We start from the raw sequence: 12,222 nt of genomic DNA on the forward strand, positions 1-12,222 counted from the left end.
GTGGATTCAGTGTTCTTGAGCAAGGCAGCCCCTATAGCTGCTTCACTGGAGCCAGTATTGATTTCCACAGACAGAAGACATCAAAAGGACTGATGTGTGTGTTTACTTTCGACTGTCTCTCTGGACAGCAAAGGATGAGTGATTTTCTCTCTGTCAACATTTCTTCACGCTGAGAGCGGATTTGTGGCAGGCGGTGTTATACAGCTGTGGGGAGGCTCTCTTGCTGCGTGTGTGCACACAGACACAGAGAGGCTTTCCAGAGGCGGAGGAACCCTCCTGACCAGCACATCTCAGGGTGGAGCCCTCCTGACCAGCAGATCTCAGGGTGACAGGGTTGGGTTCACCGTGGAGCTCCGTCCCCCGTGCGCCGCCGCCACGCCCCCGCGCTCTGGCGCTGTCCGGAGCTGTGGTGCTGAACGCTGGATCCACTGAACACAGCCAACAGCCTGGAGCGCAGTGTGGACTGCTGCCTGCACGCAGCCGTGCTGCATGGAGCCAAGAGACGGATCTCTCAGGATGAAAAACGCTCTAAGTTAGAGAGAGGGCTCTCTCTCTCTCCTCTGGAAGGATCAAGGTGGATAAACTATGAAGGAGATGTTTCTCAACTCTTTTCTTTTTTAATGCTTTTTCTACCGACCCCCCCCTGGAGGTACATATAACTTGGCCACCAACATGATTTGGGCTGTTTTGTTCTTCTGCCTCCTCACACCGGCTGCTGGATACCAAACACCGGAGCGCCTGCCGTTCTTCCACGGGCATGTGTTCGAGAACTCCCCGGCGGCTTCTAGAGTGAGCGGACTGAGCGTTCCGGTGCGGCGCATCAACGCGCAAAAATGGTGCCCGTCGGTCTCCGGGATGCACTTCAAACTGCACGGCAACGGCAGCGAAGACTTCCGCGCCTTCGCCCACCACAAGCGGGGGAATCTATTGCTGAAAACGTCCCGGGTGTTGGACCGGGAGGCTCGCTCCGAGTACCTGCTGAGCGTGGTGTTGCTGTGCTGCTGCTGCCGGAGCTGCGGCGCGTCCGCGGAGTCCGTCGCCTTCGAGGTCGCGTCGGTAAAAGTGGACGTTTTGGACACCAACGATCACGAGCCGACTTTTCGCAGTGCAGACGCCGTGCACATAACTTTAGACGACACCACCGCGCTGCGCAGCGTGGTCTACCGGCTGGAGGCGGTGGACTCGGACAGCGGCAACAACGCAGAGTTGACATACGTCTCCATACCCAAGAACGGCAGCTTCTATGTGGTCCCTAAAACGGGTGAAGTTCTGCTGGTGGACTCCATCCTGGGGCTGCCCTCTAAAGTCAAGTTCTACGTGTTCGCCAGGGACCACGGGTGGCCCCCTCTGACCAGTAAAGGTGTAGTGGTCACTGTGGCTCCACAGAGGTGGGCGACGCGTCCTGCTGAAGTAGCCGGGTCAGGGTCTTGGAGGAGGAAGGGTCGGTCTCCGAGGGCTCTACTTGACCCTGGTGCTGTGCTTTCCCTCAATGTGTCTGAGGACGCCAGCATCGGCTCGGTCATAACAAGCCTGATGAGTCCCACCAGGTTCCAGTCAGCCTCCTATGAGCTGGTTCACCCGGAGGAGTCAGAGAGCTGCCCGGTCACCGTGGGGCGAGACAGTGGAGATATCACCATCAGCAGGAGGCTGGATAGGGAGGCTGAGCCTCTCCTGGAGCTCACTGTTAAGATTCAGGACAAACGAGGTGTGTATTATTCCTCCCATTAATCCAGCACTTAAGTGAGCTCATGCACCCCCCCTCTCCTCCATCTCCCCTCCCACTCCTTCCCCCTAAGAATTATTTGCATTGTGGAGGATGATGCCCTATTTTAATGGCACATTACTTGCACATGGTAAAAAACTGTGCTGCCATCTGGACACATCGCCCTTCATCAGTGGAGCCCCCTCAACAGGCCCGATATCCATCACATCCATACAGGGCTGTCAGTGTATAGCTGCAGCTCATTCCACAGGTGGGCCTCATTATTATCATCCATCCATCCAACCACCATATACCTGAAATATGAGCTCCAACAATGTGCAAGATTATTTTGATACATTTCAATATTTGTCCCAATTTATTCTGATACGCACGAGATATATTTCAATTACGCTTGACAAACTGGGGGAGGAGATGATTATTTTTCCAGCTTTATGTTTAAGTGTCTTTGTGAAGTGGTTTGAAGTATGTCCTTGATTGACAGAGTTTGCGACTGTGAAGTTGTTTTCAGAGCTTAATCCTTGCAGAGTGGCAAACCACCGCGACCCTCGTTCTCACTCATCTGCTGGCATTACCCCTCTAATCCTCCTCTCATTCACTCTCTAGTCCCAGGGATTTGAAGTAGCACCGCCACAGTCAGGCAACCCTCTCAAATACTCTGAGGAAAAGGTGAAACTGTAGTGCGTATCAGTTCCGAGTTTTTGTGTTGCTCCTCCCAAAAGTTAGACTTCTTAAAAACAAGAAAACAAAAATCTAAAATGATTTGCTCTGTAATTGAGCTACACTGTGTGCAGGAAACAGTGTGCGCTGTTTTCATTCGAATTGCCTGCTGCTGCTACATTGCACAGCGTGTGCTAGATTGTAATTGCGTGCCTGATTGGGACACGTTCCTGCGATGGGGTGTCTGGAGGTTTTTCACAAGAGAGCAAAAATAGTCAGAATTCTGACATTTTTTTTTTTTGCGCAGATGCGTAAAAAGTAATAAGCCACTCCAGCCTGACAGATATTCAGATACCTTCCTCCATTTTACCTCTCTCACCTGCGAAACTCTCCTCTCCTGATCAAAGGCATGGCATGTTCTTTATACTGCGACTAGCTTTCCAGACAGAATCCTGACGGGAGTCTGGGAGGACAGGCCTTTCTTCTGTCTTGTCTCCTTCCCAATCCCTGCATACACGTCTCTCTGAGTGAATGAGTCCATTTTAGCTGTTTTATTTTTTAGAGATTTAACCTAATCCCACGTGAATTTGCTTCTTACGGCTGCAATGTGGGTTTGCTCGGGTGTTGCAATCAATTCCTGGTCTGTCTCATAGATAAAGCAGCTCCATAGACACGTTACAGAAAGAGGAAATGAATGAGCGAGATGCTTTTGTATATGTGTGTCTTGTAGGTGTCTGTTTGTATGCAAGTGTGAGGCTTCACAGTCATACTTAAAGTGACCCCAGGCACGATAACAACAGTTTTAATAAGGCCCCATGTGTTGCACCGTCTCAACTTATTTCCCCGCCGTGGACTCTCCGTAGCACAGAGCTGTCCGTGGTGCTGCTGACAGTCACCTGCTGAATGTCAAACAGAAAGCACCGTCAGGCAGCAGTCTGCCAGCAGTTCAAAGGATATTCAAGTCAGCAGTGTTCCGTCCTAACCATAACAGTATTTACTACATTATTCACATACAGGGGGTGGACAAAATAATAGGCACATTCTCACTCTCACACAATCCAGATCCTCAAAAAAACAGCACCAGAGTTGAAATGACGCTTCTCAAGGACAGGCACTACCCCATCCTTCATAATAGAAGCCTACAGGTAGCTTTTATTGCAGCGTCATTGTAGGGATTCAATTGTCGAGTCTTCCTTTACTTTTGTGCACACCTTGTGCATGCTGTCACTTTCATTCTTACACAGACGGATGTACAAATACTTATGAAAAATCTTGCTTTCTGGTCCTCCTCTTCTACAACACTCAAATCGCTGCTTCCCATACTTCTATTCAAAGTACCACTACTATTCAGTGTCGTACTACTCGAGATCAGTCTTTTGTATAGAGATCGGACTCAAGACCACTTTTCGAAGGTCGCGGTCTCGGAATCAATCTTATTTTTATTCGGCATTGTCTAGGTATCAGACAAAGAGGGCACAGGATTTTTATTTCAAGACCACAACTGTGAGGATATGCCTAAATTGCCTGTGCATTGTCGGATTTATGTGTTGAAGGGGAACACCACCTAAATTAAGAATTACAATTTCTTATTTACATGGCCTAGTGAAGTTCAATCAATATTTGTGAACATACGCTCCTCTCTCTCAAAGCCAGAAACCAGAGAGGTACGTCTCAAACTTGTGATGTCATAAGGTATAAAGTCTGGAGCTGCTCCATAGACAATAAATGGGAGACTGATTTTGTGGATCCACAGAGAGTTTGTTTTCTGTTTTTTACCCAAATTAGTTTTATTCTATTGTAATGTTCTCAGTTGTGAAACAGAAAATGTTCCCATAAACTCAGAACATTCCCCTGGGTGCTCTCAGTGTCATCTATAATATTTCTACTCATTCATTGTCTATGGAGCAGCTCCACACTTTATACCCTATGACATCACAAGTTAAAGTAATTTAGCCCTCTAGTTTTGGATTTGGGAGAGAGTTGTTCATGTTTACTGATATGTTTCAGACCATAGGAATAATGTATGAATTTTGAGAAATGGGCGTAGCTCCCCTTTAACACCATTACTGTGATTGCCCATAGAAAACAAAGGAAAACTCCCACACATTAAATTCACCTCTGCAACGCCATTTTATTATTTTATCAAGATATTTCTCATGGTACACTAATACATACACACAAATATACAGTATATGGCAATAAAAGAGGTGAATAAAGAGGAATCTTCATTTGTTTTCTGTGGGTAATTTTATTAACCTTGCACGGCAGCTTGATTATCGCGATGTCACGAGATCACGAGTGAATCGCAGGATCTAGTGTCGCACGGAAATCCAACTTGTCAGACTCAAGTCCCAGGAAGAGCGCCGGGCCTTGAAGCAAATTTTCTTAGTGGCCAAACGGTGGTATTACAACTTTCGTGTTCGTCACGTGATGCCATTGTGCCCAAAAATACTTTTTCCCATAGACTTACATTGGGAAAGAGATGTCTCTAACTTGTCTCTAATTTGTTTTTCAAGTATATCAACTTTCTAGTATATGAACACTTGAATAGCCCTTATTTAAATCATTAAGTCTTAAAAGTTGTAAAATGCACTAATAGCTGAATCCGGAGTTATTTTCCTTCCTCCATTAATGTAAATGAGCCCCAGACCGCAGCCGGAGCGAGGGCTGGGAAGGCGGAGTTAAAGGAAACGCTACTGCGCCTGCTCTATGAGCCCAATGGGTGTGGAAGCTAGCCAGATGATCCGGGTACTTTATTTACTTTATCGACAGTCAAGCCATTTTGGGCTTCATGAGCCACTGAGCAACTCTTATATGGATGAACGGGAGCCCGCCTATAACGCTGTATCCAGTTCTCTTTATACATCCATAGCCAGGCTTCAAGTAATGCGTTTGTGTCCGGCTCGCCAGACAAGGGACCAATCAGTGTCCTGTGAGGAGCTACTGCAGCTACGGGCGTGGCTTAGGTGTGTGAGACCCGGTGAGACCATAGTGAGAGACGACACGGAGAGGCGGCGACTGTTCGGCTCAGGAAGAGGTTAGCGTAAATGCTGCAATAGGATCAGTTATAAAAGAACTGGAGAATATTTCTTCATTGAAAGAAGAGCAAAAAATGGCACTTGCTTTTGTTATTTCGATTGACAGATGGTCCATCCAATCACTTGCCAAGTATTTCTTTTGAAAGTGCCTGCCCTTTTCCAAACAGTTTCCAATGACGGCTTCTTAGATGGTTCTGTGTAACACACCATCTGACAGGGTCAGGTTATGATTCTATAGGAATCTTTCAGATCAATTTGAGGAGTGCATATGGTGTATCAGGCAGATAGTGTCTCACCCTGCCTTGGTCTTGGTCTTGACTTGGGTTTAGGTGGTCTTGACTGCAACACTGCTACTATTACCACTATTACTATAAAGCCATATCTTCTTGCCTATATGTAATTGTCTGCCTTATGGATTTTCTGTTAACAGGCTTGACCTCTTAATGTTCACTCTGCTGGATAACTCACAGAATGCACACATGTTTGTTACAGTCTGTGCGGGGAAGAGCACGTATGGTTATTAACTGGTAAATGTAGATTTACTAAATGTGAAGTGAACGTGTTCATTAGCTGGTTAATGTGGGCATGAAATGCTAATCACTCTGGTGCGAGGCTTTCTTATGTTAATAAGTTTGCAGTGGGTAGTACAGCGTTATGATTATAGCCATCAGAAGAGCGGTTATTTGTGCTGTTCAAATGGAGATTAAACAGTCTAGTTTGACACTTAGATATCTCAAATAAATTATTCTGGCAAACTGCAGATAAGGAGGAGATGGAACAGTGGTACTGGATTACTCTCAGTATGGGGTCCATCCTCATTGACATATTTACCTGAAAGAAAATGTGCTTACCAAAAACTCGTCGCCCCACGGCTCTAAGATGTGACTTGTTTGAACACCGAGCCGTCTTTGTAGTCTGTTGTATTAATCAAAAACAACGTTAAAAGGTTTTATTTGAATTAATGTTGAATAATAAGGTTATAATGGGCTAAATATGCCCAAATGTTTTGCAATCAGGACAGAGAACGCAGTGCCACAGTAGTTTGCACATATTTTTACCCAGGAAATTCACAATTTGTCAATCATTTATAGAAAAATACCTGCACCAAAATGTGGTTGCTTCTCATAGTCACGAATATAATTAAGATAATTTACCATATCTGCTCATATCTGATACAATTAGTCATCGTCGTTATCGCCATTTTCTGTGGAAAATGGCCATTTAATGCAACCGTGCAACGTATTGTCACATATGGCTGCTCAGTGTGAACATTGACATTGCTTAACCAGTTTTGGATTATTCTTAACTCTTGCTCATTTCTGAAATAATATTCTTATATTACCATCACAGCACTGTGATTCATTACACCACTTACTTTTTTAATTACACCCACAAAGTTAGGAATTACTTTCTCTTTTGCAAAAAACAAAAACATTTTGACTTAATTTCTTTTCCTTTTTAATTATTACCGTGCTCCAAACTTTCTTTAAGGTAATAAGATAATTAGGTTGTGTAGCTCATCATAAGAGCAAATGTCATTTTCAGATAGCTGTACTTATTCAGAGATCATTATTAGACATTTTTTGGGGGGGTTGGGGATCTAATTAAGGAGTTTACTGCATGTACATAGACAGGATTTCAGGACCCCCTGACAAGCTTTAACACCTTTCCTCTCACTGATGTATCACATTTAGTATAATATCACCATCTTGCTCAGGGCCCCAAGTATTCCTCCTTTCTCCTTGACTAGATCCCCTGCTAACGTTGGAGAAATATTTACCTTCCAAACTATATTCAGCACACCAATAATCCCCAGAGAAAACAATGAAGTGATATTTTTCTGACATAGCCTCTGTGTATCAAACCAGCAGTATAAGGAGAAGAAAAAAATGTAAAAGTAATGGAAGTAGGCCATGACTCATGACTCACAGAGAATGGTTATGTGGTGTTGTTTTTGAGGAGAGGGAGTGAGGGACCTCTACAGCTCTTCCTGTAAAGGATTTTTGCTGGCCCACAGAGGACGTCAGTTTAGATTTGTATTGGTGGGGATTTTTTTTTTTGGTTGCTTTTGGTTTGTCCCACCCGAAGAATCCTTTTCTTCACACCTGAGTAGGGATCTGTTAATGGTATCTGACGGGTTCGGAGGAGTATTGAACAAGTGGTGCAGTCCTTTGTGAGTTGGAGTGGGGGATATATTGGAGTGGTTTCTCCCTCTCCTTTAGGTATCTGTGGGCAGGGTGGCATTCAGCTTGTGGTAATCACCTCTTCTCAGCCTGTTTTGTCAGGGAACCTTATTCTGCTCTCTCTCCATCCTCCTCTCTCTTCCTGTCTCTGTCTCATAGTCAGCATCTCGGCTCATGCTGTCTTTAATCCAATTTCCCCTTTTCATACCCCTTTTTTTTCTTCCCCCCCCCCACTATATTTGCATATTCCCCTTGTGATGTGAAATGAATTGAGAAGAGACACGATCTCATTTTTGTTTGTAATTTGCGACTGTGGGGCTGTTTGTTTAAGTAGAAAACAATTCCACAAAAAGCTGTCTGCATTTATTCAATTTAGAAAAAAATGCCTGTGGCGATTATGCTTTATTATGTGTGTGTGATCGTGAGCAAGTGTGTGGTTGCATGTGCGAAGGATTATTTTTTTCCCCGCGTTCATATCTAATTGTGTAAATTTGTTTGTGTATCAGCCTGTGCTTGTGTTAAATGTTGTGATTGTACTTTCAGTATCCAGGTCTCCCACCCGCCGCAGAGATCCTCAGATTTGTTGCCTGACAACATGCTGTGAAGCCGTAACATGCCCGCAGCACTTGATTTCTGCTCTGTGGTTCTCAGATATCAAATGGATGTGTCTAAGCAACATCCCCTGCAGCCCTCTCTTCTCTATAGTCCTAGCATGTATCTGATGCCATGTAGGAGGGAATGGGAGTGTGTGTGCCACCGTTTTTTTTCTTTTTTTAAAGATGGGATTAAGCGAAGAGAACAGAGAAACAGAGAAAGAGCAGGGAGAGGAAGGGAAGTAGCCCTCCTCCACATGTAGAAGAGATATTTAAAGTGGGTGCAACGCGCTACTATCAGGGCCACAGAAAGGTCAGGACAAGCTGTAATGCTAGGGGCATGGTCACGGAGCGCGGCTTTGAGATCAAGAAGGTTAAGCGAGGCAAAGGTGAAAAACCGGTGGAGGAATGAGAAAGACAGGGAAGGGTGGAGGCAGAAAAAGGAGTGTGTAAACGCATGTCTGTGTGAGATTGTTTTTCCCCGCGTGCCTATAAGCTTTACTGAAGATAAGCAAAGGGCAGCCAGATCAGAGGCAGGGAGTTGTGTTACTGCTGATGAGAGGTCAGCTTGGTGAAACATAATTGTTAGATGGTTAGAGGGCAGAAGTGAAAAAGTATTGGGGTGGCAGGAGGGGAATGAGGTGTGCATGTACTCCAGTCTGTAGTAGAGTGGATGGCTACAGGGCACAAAGGGGAAGGGTAAAAATATAGTACTGTACAGCTGTGGAAAGGGCAATGTGTACTAGTATTTGTCTGAAGATTGTTTGGGGGGGGGAGGCAAATGGAGGGAAGATGAGGAAAGAAATACGACCTGCCCTTTGGAATGGCATGAAGATGGAAAGACAGAATATTGTGTGTTCTCCCCCGAAACATTACCTTAATTTAGGGTAGCTGCCGATACAGAGTATTGATCGCTACTTAAAATTGGAGCTCAGCGGGATAATTTGTATTTAAGGTAACACAAGGCCAGAGATTCTCCAACAAGTCCTCCAAGTTAAACAACAAAATAAGTTGTTTTGTCAATGCCCTTCATAAGCGTTTCCTGATCTGATAGCCCTGTCGGCAGGATGACATCATCTGTCTGTACCTTCCAAAACCGTAAAAAATCACTGTTGAAAAATAAATCAGTTTTATCTATTATAATATTATTATATGGTTTTTTTTAACGTTTGGTCAGGGTTAGGCACAAAAATGACTTGGTTAGGTTTGGGGAAAGATCGTGTTTTGGGTTGAAAAAACAATACTTTGTTATGGTTAGGTGACCTTTCTCGTCATGATTAAAATGATAACACTGACTGTTGTTGGTAGGAAATAGGGATGTGACGGAGAGGAAATTTCCCACCGTTTTATAAACTCGTGACAACACCGGTTTTACCGATTACACCGGACATTTTACAAGAAAAGATGACGCTCAATATCTGTAGCGCGCTTACTTTGATCTTTACCGTCTGGCCTCTCCGGTCAAGCTTTCGCTGCGGGGCCGCAGGTTTCCACCTGGCGACGCTGCGCTACACACACCGGCTGTGACCACTCAGTCCTCCGCACGGCGATTGCCTCATTAACGTAATGGTTCCCTTATATCATTGGGTTTTAATCCGAAATATTGCCAAGTAGATGCTTTTGCTTTTCGCCTTGACAACTGAATCCTCCGCCGTCGTCTTGTCTGATAACTCTCTATCGTCCCGTGTGTGAAATCTGACTCCTGCTAGCGTGTGCTGAGACTCCTTACATAGCAGAACCTTTCGCTCTCAGTTTGTAGCGTCCGTAGTCAGACTATATATTGATTACACGGCGCTGATAGGATAGCCTAGTAGGAAACAGAAAGTGAACAGTGTGTCAAAGGCCGACGTTTTGATGACTCGTCCATAGGGCTGAGTATTGTTAAAAAAATTACGATACTAATACCAATACCAGTAGCCCATAAAGTGATACTGACACCAATAAGGTACTTTACCTTTTTCTTCTGCTTCACTGGCCAGCACAAGGCTCATATGGTGGTTCTGCTGACAACATTGTCCCCTGACCCACGGTGGCGGCACGGCGTCGTTGCAGAAGTGCAACACCAATTCTCCGGTTCCTCCTGAACACTGTTAGCTTTGTTAACACTGTTAACACTGTTAACGCTGTTAGCACCATTAGCTGCTAGCTGCCGGCTCAGCCATCTCCATGTTGAGAGCAAAGTGCAGGCAATCCCGGCTGTACGGGTTGTAGCTGCTGCGGTAGTAGGCCAATCATACGAAGTATTATATCGAAGAAAGTTTGCTGTGATTGGCTGCGAGCAAAACCATATAACTAGTCGTTTTTTTCTATCTGGGTACAAAAAGCATCGAATGCATGCATCGTTTGCCTGGGAAGTTTCGATACTACTTCGTACTGGGTTATTTTGGTCAATACCTTAAAGGTATTGAGTACCTCCTACCTTTGGCGGACTTTGTGGCTCCAGAACAACGTCACACTTTCTGACTGACGTGTCATAATTTCTAGAGGTCTCTGTCACTTGAACGTACACATAGGCCATCGTTGGGCATATGAAACGACTGATGCTGTTTCTTTTTCTTTGGAGGACACTTTGCAGGGATCGCCGTGGCCAGTCGGTGAACTTCATGAATATAACTGATGGCAGAAACATTGTATTGTATTGACAATGACAGAAACTGTGTTTGACGTGAATCAGTCATGTCCGATCTGCTTGATAAGGTCAGCATTGACCCTCATACCAGATACAATTGTCTGAACTACCAGAGCAACCGCAACAGGAAGGAAAATATTTGTGTGCTGATGTCAGAGCAGGATATGTTGAAAACATAATTATAGAGCCGAAGACGTGAAATGAGCAAGTGTGTACTGTATATGTCTGTCATTCTGTTTACACGAGCAATGCATATCTCATTACAGCGGAAACCTCAACAGTCGACCCAAATAAATTACGTTTGTTGTGCAAGGTGTGGTGGGAGGTGTGAGGGCTGCATGAGGCACAGCGCTGTGAGGACAGGGAGTTTTTATCTGGCCAAGGGTCTGCATTATTGATGCCCATTACCACAGACATTGTCAACTCCAGACATTGCACGGAGGCAGGCGCTGTCAGGTAAATGTCTTGCTGACCTCCAACGGCACAGATTTCCCAGAATGCTTTCAGCGCAACCTGGTGTCTACCTGTGTGATAAATGAGGACGACTTGCACATTGTACAAGGAGCTTATCGCCAGCTGAGAAGGTTTGGTTTTATTAAATCTAGTCCATGATGCGCCGCTGACATTAACTTAGTGGGAGACAGAAGTTTGAGGGTTTTGTTGACGTAATTTAATCTCCTGCTATTGTGTTTGGAATCATTTGTAATGAACACGGCAACAGTTTATTTCACCTCCTCACCTGCCATTCTCCCTGTCCATTTAAAACTTTTGTTTTGGCTCCACCTTTGCATGCTGGATAGCCTCTCCGTGGCTTTCCCCCAAGGAGCCGAATTGATTTTATGTTATTGATTAACCAGGAGCTGTTTTGCTCCCAGTCACAAAACATCACTTTAAACAACAATTTATATGTCGCAGAACAGGCTGTGACAGACTGTTGCTGATAGTTTACAAACTGGCGGAGAGGTAGGTGTGTGTGATTGAGTCCAAGGGCTGATAGAACTATCCTGAAGCACTCTAATGAATCAGGCTTTCAGACAAGACCGCCAGAATGAGCAAGGGAAAATTGGAGCCAGCGCTGGGATATGTCATGGGAATTCAATGCTTGTGCTTATTTATCTATTTGGTCTTGAATTTCTCAACCTTTCACACCCAAAGGTCCAATTAACTGAGCATAACAATGGTTGCAGCTCTGCTCGCGGTGGCCCGAAGAAGCACTGATAAACACACAGGACACAGACAACTTTGAAAGCTTTGCTGGGGGAACTGTGAACAAGGAGATTTTCAATGCGGGGAGAAAAAAAAGATCACATGGCTGGCCAAGTTGCCCAGTGAGATGTTTTGACATGCCATGAACTTTGCTTTGGAGGAAAGCGCGCAAATTGTAGAAATTGCCGTAATT

General features: G+C 44.9%; 1 protein-coding gene across 2 annotated transcripts in view; it reads left to right on the forward strand.

The window, feature by feature from the left end:
• LOC141765651 (neural-cadherin-like) overlaps positions 1-12,222 on the forward strand; it is a 111,218-nt gene that overhangs the window by 5,641 nt on the left and 93,355 nt on the right. The window contains exon 1 of one of the 2 annotated variants that reach the window (XM_074631770.1): positions 154-1,705. The exons of the other annotated variant lie outside the window; for it this stretch is intronic. Within the exon in view, the coding sequence (XP_074487871.1) occupies positions 673-1,705 (1,033 nt within the window). The 5' untranslated portion in view covers positions 154-672. Of the gene's footprint in view, positions 1-153; positions 1,706-12,222 lie in introns of those variants that run through there. 2 annotated transcript variants of the gene reach the window in all.

The sequence above is a fragment of the Sebastes fasciatus genome, chromosome 4, assembly GCF_043250625.1.
Source record: "Sebastes fasciatus isolate fSebFas1 chromosome 4, fSebFas1.pri, whole genome shotgun sequence".
In the NCBI taxonomy this organism is placed as follows: domain Eukaryota; kingdom Metazoa; phylum Chordata; class Actinopteri; order Perciformes; family Sebastidae; genus Sebastes; species Sebastes fasciatus.